The sequence below is a fragment of the Ambystoma mexicanum genome, chromosome 1q (assembly GCF_040938575.1).
Source record: "Ambystoma mexicanum isolate Mex_15411 chromosome 1q, UKY_AmexF1_1, whole genome shotgun sequence".
Lineage (NCBI taxonomy): Eukaryota > Metazoa > Chordata > Amphibia > Caudata > Ambystomatidae > Ambystoma > Ambystoma mexicanum.
Window position 1 is genome coordinate 491,060,120 of NC_090922.1, and position 21,822 is coordinate 491,081,941.

General features: G+C 43.5%; 1 protein-coding gene across 1 annotated transcript in view; it reads left to right on the plus strand.

Moving 5' to 3' along the window:
• The window catches only part of LOC138529320 (phospholipase A2 inhibitor and Ly6/PLAUR domain-containing protein-like), a 183,250-nt gene that overhangs the window by 43,810 nt on the left and 117,618 nt on the right, over positions 1 to 21,822 (plus strand). The window contains exon 2 of the mRNA XM_069640824.1: positions 21,607 to 21,726. Within this exon, the coding sequence (XP_069496925.1) occupies positions 21,607 to 21,726 (120 nt within the window). The remainder of the gene's footprint in view (positions 1 to 21,606; positions 21,727 to 21,822) is intronic.

The following is a 21,822-nucleotide window of genomic DNA, read 5'->3' on the forward strand; positions in this document are numbered from 1 at the left end:
CGACTGCTTACTGTCTTCCGCATAACCTGTACATACGTTGCAAGCATGCCTATTTAGGACAGACCTCAACTTTTTATTTGAAAATGTCAGAGTTCTGTACTCTGTACGGCCTACAGTAATGCTACTTGCAATGTGATCGTATGAGAACAGTAAGCGCTCCCGATTGTAGTGTTGACATTTCCTTCTGAGGGTCTCCCGATTTTTCAACATCGTGCTTTTCATTAACAAGTACAAAATGTTTCCCCATCTAGTACTCTGCCCTATCACTTACACACCTCTCTCCTATGAATAGTACACTTTGAAAAGAACAAGACATTTCCATACCCTTAAAAGATTTAGTTATTTTGAAGGACTTACAAGTACCATATTGCAAGGACTATGCAAAGAAAGCACAGAGTGAAGTTAAATGTGCACGTGCACTCGGTTGAAATATGAAAGTTCAATCCTCTGATGAAAGAAGCACAAGTAATGCCTGCAGTATCATCACTGCTGCAAACACACAAAGTAATTGATTTTGTTTTTTTAATTCGCAGTGAAGACAACTCTCCTGAGAATCAACAGCATCTACACTGCAAACGACATATCTGAAGAAACCTGGTCATCTTGCACAAAAAAGTAAGTACCGTACAACCTTTATATTGTAACTACTCGTAAGAGAGGCTGTATGGGTTATTTGTTTATTTTGGGCACCAAAGCAAGCATTGATTTGTAAACCATTCTACCTACAAATATCCATTTATTGAACAAAGAATAACAGGCAGAATGGCTGACAAATCCCTGTGTGTTTGGTACTGAAATAACATAGGTAATCCTTAGAAGGTTAGATTGTGAAAAGAAGTTGCTGTAGCATGTTTTTGGCATTTCGGTTATTAATAATGGTTCTCGTCACAAGTAGGCCACTTTGTACTCTCATCTGAAGCACATTGTAGTAGTATACAAACAGTAAAGAAGCCTTACCAAATGATTGTTAGAGTTCACTGTACGTTGAGACACCATGACAAAGAGCTTCCCCATCAGACTTATGCACACTGCACACATACATTGGACAGCAGACCAAAGTATATTTTGTTTCTCAGCAGACACCAAAAAGCAACTCTGTAGAAAGGAACGCAGAATTAGAGCAAGGACAAACAAAGGTGCCCAATGTACGCATCCACCTGTTGTAGAGTGTGTAGAGAATCTTGGTACAAACCAGCTAATGCAGTTGGGTAACATAATAAAGGAAGTCGCAACTACCGACACTGTACCTCCTCCATCAAAAAGTGTCACAAAACACAGAAATGTTGTCAAAGAAACGGCAGCCAGTACAGCTAACAATGTTCCTAATAATCCTGATAATGTAAGAAGAACCCATAGTAAAAAAAGTATTTTAGCAAAAATGTTTCGCCACAGTGTCCTTCAGAATCTCCTAAGAAGAGGACCAAAATCACCCTCACCCTTTAAAACGTACCGTAGAAAGTTAATTCTACAAGCACTCATGGACAGTGCAATCCTTCTCAAAAGGAAGTTGTTCATATTAGTGTTAAATAGGATGAAAGCACTAACAAAACTAAGTACCAAACTACAAAAGAAACTCAGCAATAAACGGAATGTGAACAAAAATAATTTCTTGCATGTTTGTGGTGGTGAATGGAGTCACAGAACAACCACAGAGCCATATTTTAATGAAGAAGCATACAAACAAGATCAAACAAACACAATTGCCATCCATAGCAGTGGACGAGGGTATGAGAAAATCAATACTACCGTCATGGAACAAGAAACACTGCTTACAAAACTATCTCCTGAAAACTCAGAATTACCTCTCGATTCAGCAGAACCACACCGTCCAGCATACAAATGGCTGTGCACATCAATGTGTGCCATTCCAAACCAAGATTTCAAATCTTTACGTCAGTTCCTCAATCAATATGTAAAAGGTAAAGACAAAAGTAAAATGAAAGTGCTGCAAAATATGGATATTTGTGCAGTGCGGAAAGACACAGGACTAAAAGGACATTCATTAGCCTGCATTTCTGGGCATATTTGCAAAAGTATCTTCCATGATATCAAAAGAATATCAGTACATCATTCCAATGTAAGAAATAAATTTAGTGTATAAAATATACTATGCAAAAAGTCCAGCTTCAGAATTAGGCAATTTAAATACCACTCTCCTGCATGGTACACCCAAATACTTACAAGAAGAAATGGACCGTATTCAGAAAAAGTATTTTGGAAGTGAGAGCCACGTAGAAAATGCAACAGTTTTAGAACATAGTAACGACAATTCTGCACATAGCAACCTTCTACTACACACATACAGAAAAGAAAGAATAAAATTTAAAAGGTCATCGGCTGAAGTACCAAACCATGTGTGTGTGTGTTGCCGTAGAACGTTTTACAAAAGGAACACAAAAAATATGGACATAGCATACAAAATAGAAAACAATGAAGACTCTAAATGGTTTGAATTAGCTTTGTACCTTTTAGCTGAAAACAAATATGAAATAACTGAACGCCTAATATGTTGCAGTTACTGTACTGCAGAATTAACCACACTCCTTCATGTGCTATTACAAATAATTTGGAATTGTTTCCATTACCAAAAATCCTGCAACAGCTCAATTTGTATGAGAGCATAATAATTCAAACAGTTCACCCATTTCAAGCAATTATACGCCTTCATCCAAAAACAGCAAAATTACCTTCCTCTGAATTGGTGAAAGGCATTCGTGGCAAAGTAGTTTACTTGCCATTAGATCTAACAGAAAATGTACACACTTTAGGAGTGGAACGTTCAATAGAGCATTCTTTAATAGTCTTGGTAAATGGAGTACCAACAAAGGACAAAGACATTTGGCAACAATTAGTGGACTTACACAAAGTTAGACAAGCATTGCAATATATAAAAGACAATAATGAGTACTACAAGGAAATAAATATTGATGAAAGCTTATGGCAAACAACTGAAATAATTCAAGAGCCATCAGAAACTGGACAATTCAAACTTCTGGATCCAGCTACAGTATCCACTCTTTTGGACCATTACACAATTCATCCATTGCATTCCAATGAAAGCATAGATGATGCACTAGAAACTTACCAAATGTGACAAACCAAAGGGTCACCAATGAGTATTTGGGAAAAAAGTATAGAAGCACATGCTTTTCCACTGCTATTTCCTACTGGCAAAGGTGGGAGATACGATGATAGACCCACTCAGATTGGGGCATCAGAATACCGCTCGTTACGAATGTATTCGCAAGATCCCAGATTTAGACAAAATGTGGAATACATATTCCACCTACTCTGTGAAAGTGAATTAGCAACACTATGTTATGGAGTTGCACACATTCTTAAATCTGGAACGCACTTTCAAAATATGTCAGCTACGCAGTTAATACAAAAAGTACAAGAAAAAGATGAGGTTTTACAATCAAGTATAACAAATTTGTTTGCAAACATGCGTGGTACAAAGGAGTACTGGTTCAGACGGCACGGAGACGTGCGTTGCATGATCAGAAACCTTGGACCACCAACATGGTTTGTTATGCTAAGTTGTGCAGAATATGCATGGGAAGGTTTACATGAGTTCCTACGCATAGCAAACAGCAACAAAAACAACATAGATATATTAACACCTGGAGAACTTTGCTCTCTAGATCCAGTTAATGTCTCAATATATTTCCATCATAGTTTCATTGCAATGCTACACTTTATTTGCAATAAAACTGTTCCTCCCCTTGGAGAAGTGCAACACTTCTTTTGGAGAAAATAATATCAAGCGAGAGGAGCACCACATATTCACATGCTGTTATGGATCAAAGGTGCACCGAAATGTGGCCATGACAGTGATAGCACTGTTTTACAGTTTATCCAAAAATATGTCACATGTGAAATCCCTTCACAAAAGATACGTAGTGAGCTGCATGGGCAGATGTTTCAAAGACACAAATGTGGCAAATATTGTCGCCGTAAATACAAAAACAAAGACAAAATACTACTTGGTCCTGCAAAATCTAGAAAAAGAGTGCTAAAATCATATGAGGACATAGAAACAATTGCCAGAAATTATCCCAACAGCCAAAACATTCTAAAAAACAATTTACTGGGCACATACTATCCGAACAGGAGTACCACTCTGGAAAGCATGTGTCTATACCACATAGCTCAAAACTTTGCATACAAAAATAATGTAAAACCCGATGAAAGCAAACGTAGATATAGAGTGACCGATTGTGAAGGGAGCTTAGTGAAACTTAACAAACAAAGCTTAATTAATCATGTGAAATTGCCATTAAAAACTCCTCAATAGAAAGAACTATATTACATGTCTCTTTTACAACTTTTCAAACCATGGAGAAAAGAGGAAGACATACTCGATAATTATGAGTGCTATGAAGATGCTTTCAATGCAAATGAAAGCACTATCACCGATGTGAACTGTACGCAGTACAAAACAATGTTACACAATGAGCAGCAACAGGAAGAAGAAATTCAGGCCCAACTAGATAAAGTCTCTTCCGACAGTAGTCAAACTTCTCTAACAGGAAGTCAAGAACCATTAGGACAACCACTAATAGCAAATGAGGCTGAAGTAGCTATGGCAGAAGTAGAAAACACCATGTATCAGTATCAAGAAGATACAGAAGACTTAACTGTACAACAAGCAAAACTTAACAACGATCAGCACACCATTTTTGAAGACGTAACAAAACAAATTGTACATGGTGTACAACATGAAAATAAAGAATGTACCTGCCAAAATTACAAACCTATACTGCTGTGCGTCAGTGGTGAAGCTGGATCAGGGAAAACATTCTTAATCAAAATTATCAGCAAGTTCATTCACAATTGACAAACAACAATCTGTCAGCTGTTGTAACAGCCCCCACAGGTTTAGCTGCCTACAACATAGGCGGTGTGACTTTACACCGATTACTACTGCTTCCAGTAGAGCGTCAAAATAAATTAGACTACTACAAACTTTCTGCAGAAGCTGCAATGGAATTATGTAGAGTATTGAAACAAATGAAAATGCTACTAATAGATGAAGTGAGCATGGTCTCCAACCTAATGTTGGCTTTGATTCATGTCAGATTGCAAGAAGTACTTAAAAGTAATAACGAAGAACTCTTTGCAAGGAAACACATTATCATTTTCGGAGATCTTCTACAATTGACACCAGTAAAAGGTGAACCGATTTTTAAAACCTTAGGCCACAAACTCTGCCGGAAAACAGTTGGTAGAATAGGTAATGTTAACCTTTGGCAACATTTCCAATACAGAGAATTAACTGAGAACATGTGGCAATCTGCAGATCTCACTTATGCCAACATCTTAAAAAGTATTAGAGTTGGTGTATTATCGCAAGAAGCACAAGCTCTATTGAAAAACCGGCATATACATGCACTTTATGGCGATAATGCATGTGCAACTGATGTTATGGAACAAATAGCGCACAAAAATATCAATTGTATGGCCTTAATGCCAACTCTTGCAATCTGTTTCAAATTCAATGAAACAATGTTAAAGAAAGAAATGCAACCAATAATTGAAATTAGCGCCACAGACAAACTAGACGTAAATGGTATGACAGTACCCATGTCTGAGCAAGCCACAACAAGACTAAATAGTTTAGAAAATTCAATCTCCAACACAGCTGGGTTGGAAAAAATATTGAAATTATCATTAAATTGTAGAGTAATGCTTAAACGTAACCTTGACGTAGAGCAAGGGCTAGTTAATGGAGCACTGGGCACAGTTGTTGGCTTTCAATCATACCCATGTGATAGCAACATTCAGTTTGTAAATATTCACTTTGATGAAGTTTCAGAAGTGAAAAGGATAGGGCGCTCATTTGCTCAATTCCTTCTCTTCAAAGACATGTATGTACGTAGGGAGCAATTTTCTCTAACTCTTGCATATGCAGTTACCATTCATAAATCCCAAGGTCTTACCCTAGAGAAAGCATTGATAGATATAGGAAAGACAGTGTTTAAGGAAGGCATGAGCTACGTAACATTATCATGCTTACATACACTTGACGGTCTATTGCTAATAAACTTTGATTCAAGTAAAGTCAAAGCTGATACTCCTTGCATTCTAGAATACAATAGATTGCGTTCACTGTACACTCCTCATCTGAAACAATACCCTGTTCCAGATAAAGTGAAATGTGGTAAAAGAAAAGTAAATGAAACAGAAATGCAACATAATGCAACAGCAAATTCCACAAAGAACAGAAAAGAAGCTAAAGTTTCATCAATTGCCGCAAACATAGAAGAACCTATTAGGGAATGTAAACCAGGCACGTCGGCAAAGAAGCAACAGAAAAACTGAAAAATGCACTCAGATACAGAACTTGCTGGCCCATTCAAATTTACAAATGAAAGTGGGGTAAGTTCCTATGCAAATGTAGCAATGAATATTCTATTTCAATTGCCACCAATTGTTAACAATATTTACCTGCACAGTACAGACCAATTGTGTTTGCAAATGTTAGTGCTGCATAGAAATGCAACAAGCAATCCTGACAACACATACAGTGTTCATGGAGTAAGGCAACAATTGGACGACTGTGCTGGAATGGTGAGATTCACTATGAACTCACAAGAAGATCCACAAGAATTTCTAATGTACATACTATTAGTATTGGAAAACAAAAGCATACCTGTAAATGAAATCTTCCAAATTTCATACATGTGGAAACATACATGCACTCTCTGTAACAAAGTGATACAGGAAGAAATCCCAAATGAGCGATTTGTGCATGTTTTCATACCAAATAGTGAGAGCATTTCATTTCAGCAACTTGTACAAAATGCAAACCATGGCAGATTATGTAGTATTTGCATTTCAGACAATCGATCTACCTTACTGATACAATCACATGGTATCTACTTAATACTTATGATTCTACGTTATAATGCAGATGGCACCAAAAACAACTGCAAACTGACTGGATTCACACACGGTCAAGTGTCTCTTGGAAAGAAAACCTTTACAACAGTAGGAATAATCTACCATGCAGGAGCTACAACCAATGCAGGTCACTACACTGCATACATTAAAAAGAATTCTGGATGTTTTGAATGTAATAATAGCACCAATACTCTAAAGCAGAGGTTGCCAGCTAACCCAACAAATGCGTATTTAATGTTCGAGAAGCCAAAATTTACGAAATAATGTGTACTTCAAAATTGTCAACAAATTATGTGAAACACTACAAACAGTTAGAATACGCCCACATGTATCTAACTATCCAACAGGATGGAAGAATGACACAAATAAATGATTATCACAGATCATTGGAAACAAATGCACAGGTAGCATACGCCTATAGGTATCTAACTGTTGATAAAAATCAGCAAGAAGGCAACAAAGAAAACATTAATGGGAAAGATAAAGGAAACAGGATATGACAACGACACAAATGAATGAGGTATCACAAATCTGTGGGAACAAATGCACAGGTAGAATACACCTATAGGTATCTAACTGTTGTTAAAAATCGGCAAGAAGGCAACAAAGAAAACATTAATGGGAAAGATAAAGGAAACAGGATATGACAACGACACAAATGAATGAGTATCACAAATCTGTAGGAACAAATGCACAGTTAGAATACGCCTACAGGTATCTAACTGTTGTTAAAAATGGCCAGGAAGGCAACAAACAAAAAATTGATCAGAAAGATGAAGAAAACACTGAAAGGAAAAAATGAAGTAGTTAGTACCATATGAAATTAAGTTTTTTTTTAATCCGACAAGGATTTTTTTGCACAGACCCAAGGATTAGAAAAGCAAACACAGAAACTGAGCGCAATGCACAGTACACTGGTTTGTAAACTAAATATGAGGGTAAAAAAAAAGTTCACTGTCTATTATGCAATGTAGTAAATTTTGCAAAAAAGCAAACACTAGCACACCTTTTTCTTTAATCACAGAAATGGAAAAAGTGATACTTCCGCCAAGTATGATAGTCAATTGAAAAAAAGAATGTGGAATCAGAACAAAGTAAGGAGTAAGTATATTGGTAGGCATTTTCTGCACATGGGAATCTACATGTCTAAGCTATGGTACTAATATGCTGCAGTGCCTGTAGGCTGCCGTTCCATCTTCGGTGAGTAACCTACCACCTACGCCTTACAACCAAGGTACAATGAGTATAGTTCCTATCCACAACCATCGCTGCATATGGAAACCATGGTCCTTGTAAATTAGCTGCTTATAAATTTACTTTTCAGACCATTGTCTACAGAAATGAAGTTAAGAGACTAGGGCATTAACACAACTAGCACATTCCACCACACCCATATTGACTTGTAACTCCACTGCTTATGACTTCATTCTTGCGTGCATGGGCTTTAGCCATGCACCCAAGAGTGCAGGGTCTTCTCACAACTGCCTCAGTGATGTGTGGTAGTGGGGGTTATTCTATAGGTGTGTTATCCTTCAGCACCTCTGCCCAGAGGCTTCCCTCCTAGCTGTATGTCTGTAGATCTTACATGGGATGGGTGTGCAGTGTCTTCCAAGTCCAGCACTTACCACTTTGTTCTTGGTTGCATGGCCTTGCACCCAAGACTGCACGCACTCCCCACAACTTGCCAATCAAAACGCAACACTAGGGGTGTATGCATGGGTGGCACATGCGGCGGTAGTTGTGGCCAGGGCCTACTGTCTTGGAAGTAAGGCCTTTGGCCCTCGGCCAACAGCCATGCATCCCAGACTCTAGGCCCTGGCCACAACCACCGTAGCATGTGCCACCCATGGCAGCGTACTAATGAATATAATAATAGCCATTTGAAAAAATAATGCATTCATGCCATATTGTCAATTACAATGTTCCCTAACACCACACGTGTCCTTACAAATGTAACAAGTCCCCCGTGCACTGCATAGGCTGAAATACTGGCCTTATTGAATCCCTCATTTTCTGTGCGTACAAGGAGACCATAGGACATACGTCATTAAGTAGGTATAAGTGTATTATTGTGCAGTGTCTCCCCACAACCACCTCAGTGATGTGTGGTAGTGGGGGTTATTCTGTAGGTGTGTTATCCTTCAGTGCGTCTGTCCAGAGGCTTCACTCCTAGCTGTATGTCTGTGGATCTTACATGGGATGGGTGTGCAGTGTCTTCCACGTCTAATACTTACCACTTTGTTCTTGGGTGCATGGCCTAAGGCCATGCAGCCAACACTGCACGCACTCCCCACAACTTGCCAATCAAAATGCAACACTACGGGTGTATGCATGGGTGGCACATGCAGCGGTGGTTGTGGCCAGGGCCTACAGTCTTGGAAGTAAGGCCTTTGGCCTTCGGCCGATGGCAATGCATCCAAGTCTCTAGGCCCTGGCCACAACCACCGTAGCATGTGCCATCTATGGCGGCGTACTAATGAGTATAACAACTAAGTGCCCAAAATCTATGACATTGTTGGGAATTATAGACCCGCAAGAGGAATCGGACATATAAGATGTATCAAGAGGTCTGGCTTCAAGGATCTATCGTTTAGGGGTATGGGTCTCAGCCCTTGTTTGGATGCCTGGAACTTATTGGTGACATCATTGGGGGGGTTATTTCCTGAATCAAGCAAGGAGAGGGGGGAGTTCTGTCCTGTTGACACTTTCATTGTTGGTGTATGAAATGCCAATAAAAATCAAGTTGAAGAATAATAGCCATTGGAAAAAATAATGCATTCACGGCATGTTGTCAATTTCAATGTTCCCTAACACGACACGTGTCCTTACAAAAGTAACAACTCCCCCGTGCACTGCACGGGCTGAAATACTGGCCTTATTGGACCGCTCATTTTCTGTGCTTACAAGGAGGCCATAGAACATACGTCATTAAGTAGGTTTAGTGTACTGTGCGTACAAGATGTCCATAGAAATTACATCATGACGACCGACCCCCAGAACAAATGCATTCATCACCCATATCTTAAGACTTTAGCCCCTGGCCACAACCGCCGTAGCAGTGCCACCCATATATAATATATGAATATAATAATAGCCATTGGAAAAAATAATGCATTCACGGCATGTTGTCAATTTCAATGTTGCCTACCAATACGCGTTTGCTTTCAACAGTTACAAATTTCCTGTCCACTACATGGACTGAAGTGCTATCGTTATTACACCCCACATTTACAGTGTATACAAGGTGTCCATAGAAATTACATCATGACGACCGAAGAACAAATGCATTGGTGACCCATGTCTTACTGTCTGAACCTTTCCCAGTGCTCTGTGACACAGCAAAATAGTTTCATGAAAAAAGCATGTGTACACTGGTTGTTGCTCCGTTTTCCGCGGATCCAAGATGTCGGGCGCATCCAAACCATCTGATGCAGAACACGTCTTGCAGCAGCCAATGGGCAGAGACATCGCGTGTCCGCGGTCATGATGCCAGCCCCTTAGCCAATCGGTATCTTGTTCGTCGACCGAACAGGGAAGTGTGACCGCGGAGCGGACATAGATATCACTAATTATTTCCGACCTACTTTTTGTTAATTATAAAGAAACATACTGCACGGATGGTGACCAAATTTACAAAAGCACGCTTTCTGGACCAAGCCCCTGTACCTGCCGCAGATTTCGTCATAATCCATCCAGCAGTTTCACCTGTAGCCGTGCGCAAAGTTTTTCCCCAATTCAGTCTATGGGAAAAAAATAAGTTTTGGGACCCCCCCTATAACTTTGCCCCCCCCTGGCCCAAACATCTCCAAACTTTGAAAATTCAGAGTGGCCCATATACTTTTTTTGCAAAAGTTTGGTGAGGATTCATCCAGGGGAAGCTAAGTTATAAGCCGTCCAAAAAGTGTTCTTCCTATGGAAACAGCAACTTAACCATAACTACATATAAATATATATTTTCAACTGCTCAGCATGCATCCTAACTGTTTGAACACCACCCCATCCGTGCCCCCTTGTGACTGTCTTTTTTTAATATAATGGTTTTGTAACTTATATATATATATATATATGTATTAGTTAATTACAAACTTTTGCCATGCCGGTACTTTTTGGCTAACATTGGACAAAAGAAAAAAAATGAATCTCAACGGGGTGTTGCAATATTTCAGTTCTAGACTTTTGTGACAATCCTTTCCTTAGAGAGGGTCTGGACGTTGGGGTTGGAGAGACAAGTAAATGTCCAATCCTGGTTGCTAGATCATAAGTTAGCTTTGCCTAATGTTCACTTTCCATGGGAGGGTCTTAGAGAGTAAAAAGGTCTTGCACTATGGAAGAGGGGACAGCTGCCAAAAATCACCAATGGTAATCTGCAGAAATTTCATCTGGGTGGAAATATTGGAAGAGGGCTAGAGCTTTCTATTGCTGGGGAGACTAAAAGCCGAGGCTGTGAGACTTCCCTGGAACCACAGAGGGAGGATTGCTGTGGAATTCCATTGACTGAGTGCTGGCCAGAATCTTGTTTTTCCCTAAGAGTGAAGCCCTGCCCAGTCTCCATGAGTGCAGAGCCCAGAAAATTCCAAAAGTAAGTAGATTGTACAACAAAATGACAGCGTAGGGATCTATTTGATTAACCCATTCCCTTTCATAATGGGCTCTTTTCCATTAGTGGGTTGGGGGTAAAACTGTGTAGACCCTTAGCATATTTGACTGCATGTTATTTTAATTGACTCCCAAATAGATTGACACAAGGGGGAGCTTGGAAGAATTCAAAATATTTCCCCTCTCTCCTAGCGGGAAAATACAACACAGTAATTTAAAGTAATTGGGGTGCCTTGATTTTCCTGTTCACCCTGACTTCTCTTATGAAAATGGGCCTCATTCCGAGTATGGCGGTAAGGGATAGCGGCCACCGGTAACGAGACCGGTGGCGGTAATCCCTTACCGCCATACTCCGAGTTCCCTTTGCGTCCTCGCCCTTAACGCCTGCTTTGAGCAGGTGTTAAAGTTGAGGGCGCAAAGGGGCCTCCAAGCCAATAACGGTGACCGTAATGAACGGTCACCGTTATTTGCATCTTCCCCATTCCCATTGAGCCCTATGGGGGCTCATTTGGGAATGGGGAAGAGCCTTGGTGAATGGGGAATTACCGCACCGCCAACCTTGGAATGGGGCGGTAATTCCGCCATCCACCAAGGCGCTGCCGGCACGGGTACGGCGTCAACCAAGGCGTTAATAGCGCCATTGGTTAGCGCCGTACTCGGAATGAGGCCCAATGTGTTTCAGCAAATGATATACATGCCACTAAAACAAAATTGATAATTGTCACCATGCCCGAACCTTGCCTATCAAACAAAAAGATACTTGTCCCTAAAACAAAAATTCCTAATTCAAATGCATTCCCAAAAACTTGCTTTTAAATAAAAGGTATCCATATCTTAAAACTAAATTCCCAATTGTCACCACTCTTTCAACATTGTATTTAATAAAGGGGTGCCCTTGGCCGCATAAATGAAAAGCCGCAGCTGAGATCAGCCTCCTTAAATGCCTGGCCCATCCCAGCCTTGCACAGATGAATCAGTGCTGCCAGCCACAACGTGCCCATTCATTTCAAACCAATAGCGATACCAGCTCACCGCCAGCCGCCAGACACTCCACTTTTCAGCCAGACACTTTTTGCTTCTCCCTGCAGTTAATGTCCACTATTGTCTTAGTACGCAGCCTTTTCTCCATAACCCAGGTTTCCAGCACAGCAGAAGGATTACACTTTATAACATAAGCGCATGCTCGGCAGTCTCCCTTTATCTAAACAGAGTGCTGTATCAGTAATACAAGTCAACAGCTACCAATACAACAGGCTGCCCTACAGCTTTGTCATACTCGTGAGTGCAGCACGTTATCCATCTGCGTCCATCTCCTTATCTCGCAGCGCAAAGCAATGGCTTGCTTGCACGAACTTGCACTGAAATTACCTTGCCAGGTTTTTTTTTAATTTGGGTCCTCCGCACCCCCTCCACAACCTCTGCAACCCTTACCTACCCTCATATACCCTTTAACCCTCAACAGACATGTATCCTTTTTTTACCGCCGCAATGTGATTGCTACGAAATAAATTAGCACTTAGTAATTACTTTCACTTAACAATGGTACACGATATGTTTCCATTAAACCAGTCATTAAGCAATGATGGAAGTTGTATTAATTTAACTGAGGCATCCACACACTTGTAAACAGTGTTTGGGGAGAGTAGGCACCTATGATATCAGTGTGGTATGTATACACCTCTGGTAGCATTATTCTTTGGCCGAGTTATCTCTTGTCACACTCCCTTTGAGATGCAAAATGGATGCAAAGTCATCCATATTGGATGTAGCATAGAGCTGAGATTGACATTCCTCACTTTGTAATCTGTATGGGATTTTCAGTCACAGATTCAGGTCTGGATAGGGACAACTTTCCATTGCTACGTAACTTAGAAGTGGGAGGACATGACATGCGGCACTATAGAAACACGCCATAGCTCACTTCTTTAGCTCCTTTCCCTGATGCAAAGTTGCTCGCTTATTCCAGTATGCTGGGATAAGCATACTTCACAATGGGCATACATATACTGGGTTTACCACACACTGGGCATTCCATGCACTAGGCATACCACACATTGGGCACACTATACACTGCGAATACCATACGCTGGGCTTACCAAACACTGGGCTTACTGCGCACTAGGCATAGTACACATTGACTACACGACACACTGGACAATCCACACACTGTGCATGCCACGCACTGGGCATACCACACACTAGCATGAAAGTAAGAACAAAAATGAGCATTTCATATTGAGCTTACTTTGATCAGTGGACTTTATTAAAGAAGAGTAAAGTATAGTTGGAGGAACACATATATGACCCCCCCTTGTAAAATGAGACACTTGAGAAGTGTGTCTTACTTTCAAAAATGAGAGGGAGACTAAAATGGCAAATATGTTTATGGTTCATACCCTTCTTTATTATGGTAATTTCTTGAAAAAATGACACAAAGAAGAATGTGTGTGTATTTTCATCAGCTGTACTTTGACTTGTAACATCAACAATATTTCTTTTGCCTTTTTTTGGTCATATTTGAACTGGTATAGCCGTATTTGTTTATTTCTGTTTTGCGTTGTTCATCGCAGCCACAATAATGTAATTATGGCACCTTACGGAACAATCGGCTTTTTCATATTCTTTTTGGGAAATCTGTCCATGGTATGGTGGACGGCTTACCAATATGTGCTTGAGAAATAGATTTAGAACTACCCTTTCATTGGGTCAAAACTGTTGGTAAATCTGTACTGATGGGCAAAAGTGCATTGTAAAATTAAGAATAATGATATAACATAACAGGTGTATTTGTAGAGCACACATTGACCCCTACAGGGGCATCTTGACAGATAACAGATGTGTATTGTTATCCAACTTACTAACCCTTATTGTAGCGACCAACCACGGAAGGATCACATAACCTGCTGGGATTGGAACATGCAACCACAAGGTCAATCACAGGCACCTGTAGTGGATGCCCTAGTCCAGTGAGCCACAGACCCGGTGTTAATAATGGGCCCCATTATGACCAAGGCGGTAAGTTACCGCCTGGGTCGTACCCTTACCACCATGGTGTAAACTACGTTTACACCATGGTGGATGGCGGATTTACCGCCCCATTCCAAGGTGAGTGGGGCGGTAAATCCCCATTTCCCATTTTACCCTTCCCCATTCCCATTTTTGCCCCATAGGGCATAATGGGAGTGGGGAAGGCGCTAATTACGCCACCGTAAATTACGGTGGCATAATTAGCACCATGGTCCCTTAGCGCCATGGATTTTAACGCCTGCAAAAAGCAGGCGTTAAACTCACCATGGCGCTAAGGGACCTCGGAATCAGGCGTTAACGGTCGGCGCTGTTTACGGCGGCGTTAACCCCTTAACGCCTGATTCGTAATGAGGCCCAATGTGTTTTCTGACATAACACTTCAAGCTGGATTCCTTCAGCTTCTAACCACTGTAATAAATAGTGTTATTGCTGTCCCAATAAATGATATTCAATTCATCCACTCAGAAGGATGGAAAGTTAAACCAGGCCAGTTGTGGGATAATAATTTGAACCTCGCTCTCACCGCGATGTGGTTCAATGCCAGCTCACTCACTGCTTTTGAGGCCCTTCTCCCTGATGGCTACACAATCCTCTCCAAGCCTCAGCCCAACCAACCTGGTGGGGGAATAGCCACGATTTTCCCTGAGTGGGTCCCTACCTCTATCATACCCACCCAGCCCTACTCTTCCTTTGAAAGCCTTGTCTGCAAGCTTGGTGTCTCACCGACTCTATCTCACACGCATGCCGCTTTCTACAGGCCTCCTGACCCTGTATCTGTCTTCCTCTCCGAATGGGCTGACTTCACCTCCTCCCTTCAGACCTCTACCTCTACACTCCTCCTCCTTGGAGACTTCAACATCCACCTTGACTCAACTGTCTCTGCCTCTTCTCTCTTCTACGATCTCTGTACCTCTCTTTCCCTCACTATTCTCCCCTCTGGCCCTACCCACTCTACCAGAAACACTCTTGATGCCTTCATCCATGCTGATCACCCACTCCCCAACCCTCTCACTACCCCTTTCTCCTTGTCTGACCACTCTCTCCTCTCTTCTCATCTGGGACCTCTCTGCCCCCTGACCGAGCCTCCACCAGCACTGCTAGCCTCCTTCACGGTCCTCCGTCCAATGAAACTGGTGTCAGCTGCTACGTTTTCCTCCACCTTCATCCCTCCTCCTTACACTTCTCTTGACTCTCCCACTGACTCTGTCCATCCCACTGACTCTGTCCTTGCCAATCTTCATCTAGCTATCACTAACAATCTAGACATTTAGACATTCTTGGCCCTATCTTGAGGATCTGCCTGAAACCTGCCTCCAAGCGTAATAGCTGGTATGACTTCGATCTAGTCGCTCTGAAATGGAAGTGCAGAGTAGCTGAATGGAAGTGGCAGACCTTGGGTTCATCCCCTGACAAACTGGCCTGTCACCTACTCCAAAGGCAATACAGTCTCTCTATCCACTCCAAGAAGAAGGCTCACATCCAGGCCTGTATCCCTGGAGCCTCTAACAATACAGCTGAATTCTTCAAAATCTGCAAGGAACTAGCCAATCCATCCGCAGGCTCCACCTGGAGTCTTCCTTCTCAGGCCCTCTGTATTGCACTGGCCACCCATTTCTCCTCTAAAACTCAGGTCATTGTGACAGCTCTCTCTTTGTCCCCTCCCTCTATTCCTCCCCCGGTTCCCTTGCCTTCCTTGGGCTCTCTTCCATCCCCACCCACTCTTTCCTCCTTCTCACCTATCACAATGGATGAGATCTCTAGAGTTGTACACTCTATGAAGGTCTCATCCAAACAGGAACCATCAAGGATAACATCTCCTCCCTCGCTCCAACTCTGGCTGACTTCTGCAACCACTCCCTAGCATCTGGCTCTTTCCCTTCCTCTTTGAAGCACTCCCTCGTGCACCCCCTCCTAAAAAAGCCTTCCGTTGCCCCCTTGTGTCCGGACAACTACTGCCCTATCTCTACTACACCCTTCCTTGGGAAACCTCTAGAGAAGTTGGGCATCCCCTAACTGACCTAACCCACTGAGTTCACTGGTTGTTTAAATGACCATCAATCTGGATTCTGAGCATCCAGAGGCACGAAAACTGCTCTCCTGAACACCTGTGAAGAATTTCTTGCAAATCTTGACTCTAACTCTCCTGCTGTTCTCATTCTCGCTGACCTCTCTTCTGCTTTTGATACAGTCCACCATTCTATCCTCATAAAGCAGCTCCAAGATACACCTGGTATCTCAGACCGGGCACTGGATTGGCTGACCTCTTTCCTTACTGACCGCCCTTCCCAGGTGCTCCTGGGCTCCTTCTCCTCCTCAACCACTCTCTCTACCTGTGGTGTTCCCCAGGGCACTATCCTCTTACCTTGGCTTTTTAACATCTTTCTAGCACCTCTTGCTCACCTGATCTCTGCCTTCTCTCCTCATTTTAATTGTTACACAGATGACACACATCTCATCTTCAACCTCCCCTCTTCCTCCTCCTCCTCCTCCTCTTCCTCCTCTGCCAGCTATTCAGTCTTGGTGCACCAGCAATGATCTCTGTCTTAATGCCAATAAGACCGAGATCCTGCCTATCAGGACACTCGCTCCCTGTTTCCCTCTTCCACTCTGGCCGCCCTCTATGGGCTCACGTCCCTCTCCTTCCACTGAGGCCAGAAAACTCCGGGTCCTCTTCAACTCCTCTCTCTCCTTTACTCCTTACATATTGGACCTTGCCAAGAAGGACCACTTTCAACTTCACCTCCTCAGAGGTATTCTTCATTTACTCACCTTCCCCCAGAAGCTCAATGTCTCTAGAACTGTGGTACTCTCCACGATAGACTACTGTAACAGACTCTTCCTTAACCTGCCTCTTTCTTCACTCCACCCTCTTTAACTAATCCAGAATAGAGCTGCAAGACTTATCCTTGGCCCAAAGCCCTGGGACCGTATCTCTCCAGCACTAAAATCTCTCCACTGGCTCCCAAGACCCTCTGCAACATCCACAAGGCTGTCTGGGGCCTGGGACCATGCTACCTGCAACTCTCTCTTACTAAGTATTCTCCTTGCAGATCCCTTCGATCTTCTAGCTCCAACTCTCTGCTGATCAGACGCTTCTCCAAGCAGAGAGTTGGGGGCAGATCTCTCTCCTCTGCTGGCTCCCTCCTATGGAACAGTCTCCCTCTTTCTCTCCATCTTGAACCGGACCATCTCAGGTTCCACAAACAACTCAAAACCTTTCTCTTCTCCTCCTCCTTTCCCCTTCCCATGCTAACCATCCCCTCTTTCGCTGGGATTGACAGCCTGGCCCCTCAAGAGTCAATTAGGGTCCTGGCCTTCTGCTCAATTGCCCATAGCTACCCCCCTGCACTGCCCACTGAGCCCACACCCACCTGTTGGGTCGTTTCGCCTCTGCCCGCCCTTACCTGTTGGACGGTAGACCTCCTTCTTCACTTGGGATGTCTCTGCCCACGCACTTACCTGCTGCCTTCCCAAACGGGCACGTCTGGCACTTCCTCCGCCTAAAGGACCCTAATAGCACTTACCCTCACCCGATCGCCCCTTTTCACCTTTTTTTTTCACTACACTTGCACATTCTGAATAACACAAGGCCTACTAGGACCGCTGTTTCTTTCTATGGGCCTCATTACACAGTAGGTGCTAAGGGATTACCGGTGCCGGTAATCCCTTAGCGCCCTACTACGAGGTCCATCAGCGGATCGTGTCCTTAACGCCTGGTCTGACCAGGCATTAAGGACGGGGCCCGCTAAGGGACCTCAGAGCTAATAACAGTACCGCAAATTGCGGTACCGTTATTAGCTCCTTCCCCATTCCCTTTGAGCCCTATGGGGGCTCGAATGGGAATGGGGAATGGTATTTGGCATGGGGACTTACCGGGTCATCCAGGGTCAGAATGACCTGGTAAGTCCCCATACCGCCTACCCGGACCCGGTATGCGGTAAGGGAGTAGCCATGCCGCTAATAGCGGCATGGTTACCTCCTACCATGTAATGAGGCTCTATGTATTCATAGGTATTTCCATTGTTTCGTTTTCTACCATGTTCCCTTCCCTCTGCCTTGTGTCGCTTTGAAACAATGCGCCTCATTCTGAGTTGGGCGGAAAGGGTTAACGGTCACCGGTATTGATGTCGCTGCCGGTAAACCCTTACCGCCCAATTCCGAGGTCCCTTAGCGGGACCCGCAAAGGACGTGGGGGTCATTCCGAGGTGGGCAGTAAGGGTTACCGGCACTAGTAAGGATGCCGGTGCCGGTAAACCCTTACCGCCTAATTCCGAGGTCCCTTAGTGGGAACCTCAAAGGACGTGTGGTCTGACCACACGTCTTTTGTGGGTCGCGCTAATAACGGGCCTGCTATTTGCGGGCCCGTAATTAGCGCCTTCCCCATTCCCATTGAGCCCTATTGGGGCTCAAATGGGAATGGGGAATGGTCTACAGAATGGTGATTTATCGGGTCCTCCACGGTCAGAATGACCCGGTAAGTCCCCATTCTGCCAGACCGGACCCAGATCCGATTTGGGAGGCAGCCATGGTGCTTACAGCACCATGGCTACCGCCCAACTCGGAATGACCCCCCGTGTGGTCAGACCACACATCCTTAGTGGGTCCTGCTAAGGGACCAGGGTGCTAATAACGGGCCCGCTATTTGTGGGCCCATTATTAGCGCCTTCCCCATTCCCATTGAGCCCTATGGGGGCTCAATGGGAATGGGGAATGGTCTTCTGAATGGGGACTTACCGGGTCCTCCAAGGTTGGAATGGCCCGGTAAGTCCCCATTCAGCCAGACCGGACCCGGGTTTGGAGGCAGCCATGGTGCTAATAGCACCATGCCTACCTCCAAACTCGGAATGAGGCCCAATGTCTTGTTGTATAAACACATTGGCCCTCATTCCGAGGTTGGTGCTAGTCATGGCGCTATTAGCGCCATGACTAGCACCAATACTGGTACCGCCACCGACGTGGCGGCATGGGGACTTACCGGTCCATTCTGCCCTTTGCGGGACCGGTAAGTCCCCATTTTAAAAGCCATTCCCCATTCCTATTTGAGCCCCCATAGGGCTCAATGGGAAGGAGGAAGGCGACGATAAGGGTACCGCAAATTGCGGTACCGTTATTGACCCCGGTATCCCTTTGCGGGTCCCGTCCTTAATGCCTGCTAAAAGCAGGCTAAAAGCAGGCATTAAGGAAAGGACCCGCAAAGGGACCTCGGAATAGGACGCAAAGGAATTACTGCCACCGGTGTCATTACCAGTGCCTGGTATCCCTTTGCGCCCGGGTCGTAATGACCCCCATTATGCCTGTCCAATGAATAAATAAATAAATAAATAAATACATACATAAATAAATGGGAGCAAATGGGAGCTCCTATCACAGTGTGTAGAATACTATGGAAGTAGCTAGGAGCATAACCACAATGTTCAAAATACATTGGGGACATTAGGAACTTAATCAATGTGTACAATAAAATGGGGGCAAATAGGAGCACAATCACAATGTTCAAAATACAATGGGGGCAACTAGGAGCACAATCATAATATGCTTAATACAATGGGAGCAGCTAGGAGCATAATCACAGTATGCAAAATGCAATGGAGACAACTAGGAGCACAATCACAATGTGCAGAATCCAATGGGGGCAACTGGAAACACAATCACAATGTGCAAAATACAATGGAAGCAACTAGGAGCACAATCTTAATATGTGAAATACTATGGGAGCAGCTAGGAGCATAATCACAGTGTGCAAAATGCAATGGAGGCAACTAGGAGCACAATCACAATGTGCAGAATAAAATGGGGCAACTGGGAACACAATCACAATGTGCAAAATACAATGGGGGAAACTCGGAGCACAGTCACAATGAGGCAACGTCCCTTAGCTGGTATTTGGCTGGTCTGTTGTCTGGCCTGGAGTCTGCAGGACATAGTTTGGGCACCAGAGCAATCAGGCACAACCCTTTACCTTTGCCCTTCACCAGCTGTTTAAGGTTTAGCAAGGCTGCCTGGACATGAGATGCTTTCAGCCATTACGTACCTGAGAGGGTCACTTGGGATTAGGGGAGCAGGTTGGGTGGGAGCTGAGGATAGCTTCCCTTGTGTGTTGTGCTCTGGGTGCCAAGTAAGGATTAACAATCCCCCCCAAAAACTCAAAGAAAAAGACTAGTGCAGTGAAACCTAGCGCACCTCTGGGAGTAACAAGCAGAACCTGTAGCTACATCTCAGGGTGGGCCTCGGGACAGGCACATCATCGCCAGATGTTTTCAGCCATTCACCAACTGAGAGGCCCACCTGGGATTATAGGACAATGGGGTAGGGTTGAGGAATAGTATAGCTTGCCTTGAAGAATGTGCTATGGGTCCCCACTAATAAATAGGAGCCCCCTCCCAAAGCAAAATGAAAGAGACCAGTGAAGCTTCAATTACTTCTTGGTGTGCAGAGTAATATACATGAATAGGGGATATTTCGGAGATAGGCCTCAGAACTGCCATCTCTCCCCCTGATGTCAGAAACACGCTGTTTGAGGTGCATTCTGGGGAATATGGGAGCGAGATGGGATGGTCCAACAGTAGATAACTTCACGTGAAGGTCAGTGTTGTGGGTGCCCACTAAAGACTAACAAATCCCCCACAAAAACACTAAGAAAAAAACAAGCTTAGATCCACTCACTACTGGGTCTGCAGAGTAATAGACATGGTAATAAGACATCCCTACACCACCGTGAGCATAATTACTTTTTGCTGTGCATGTTACTAATGTTAAGTACCACTAAATGGTCTGGAAATACTCGTTATGTAGGGCCTATGTATTTACTGCGTCGTGCCTATAAATGTAAAATGCATTAAACAACTGCAGACCACAAAACTAGTGCCGTTGCCAGACTTGTTTTTGAACGCAGTGATAACGCTGCCCGCAAAATGTCACTGGAAGATAACCCGCTATTACCCTGAACAGCACCTCTTCTCAGCATCACTGAACTGTGCATGAGTGGGGGTTGGGAGGACGATGAGAGTGGCAGGGAGGAAATATCTCCACCGAGAAGCAAGGCCTACATTATGGTTTTCTTCCTTCCTTCTCCTTCAGGAAATGCGCTATCTTGCCAGACATGTCAAAATAGGACCGGCCTGCTCTGCAAGGGAACAGTGACGGTGTGTGCTTCTGTCTTTGATACCTGCACTGGTGTATATGCCGAAACAACAGAAGGTAAGTGTGGCCTTGTCAAACATTCCCTAATCTATCAGTAAAACTCTTTTGATCAAATAACTACAAGTTGACGCCCATTCAAAAATCCTTTTCAAG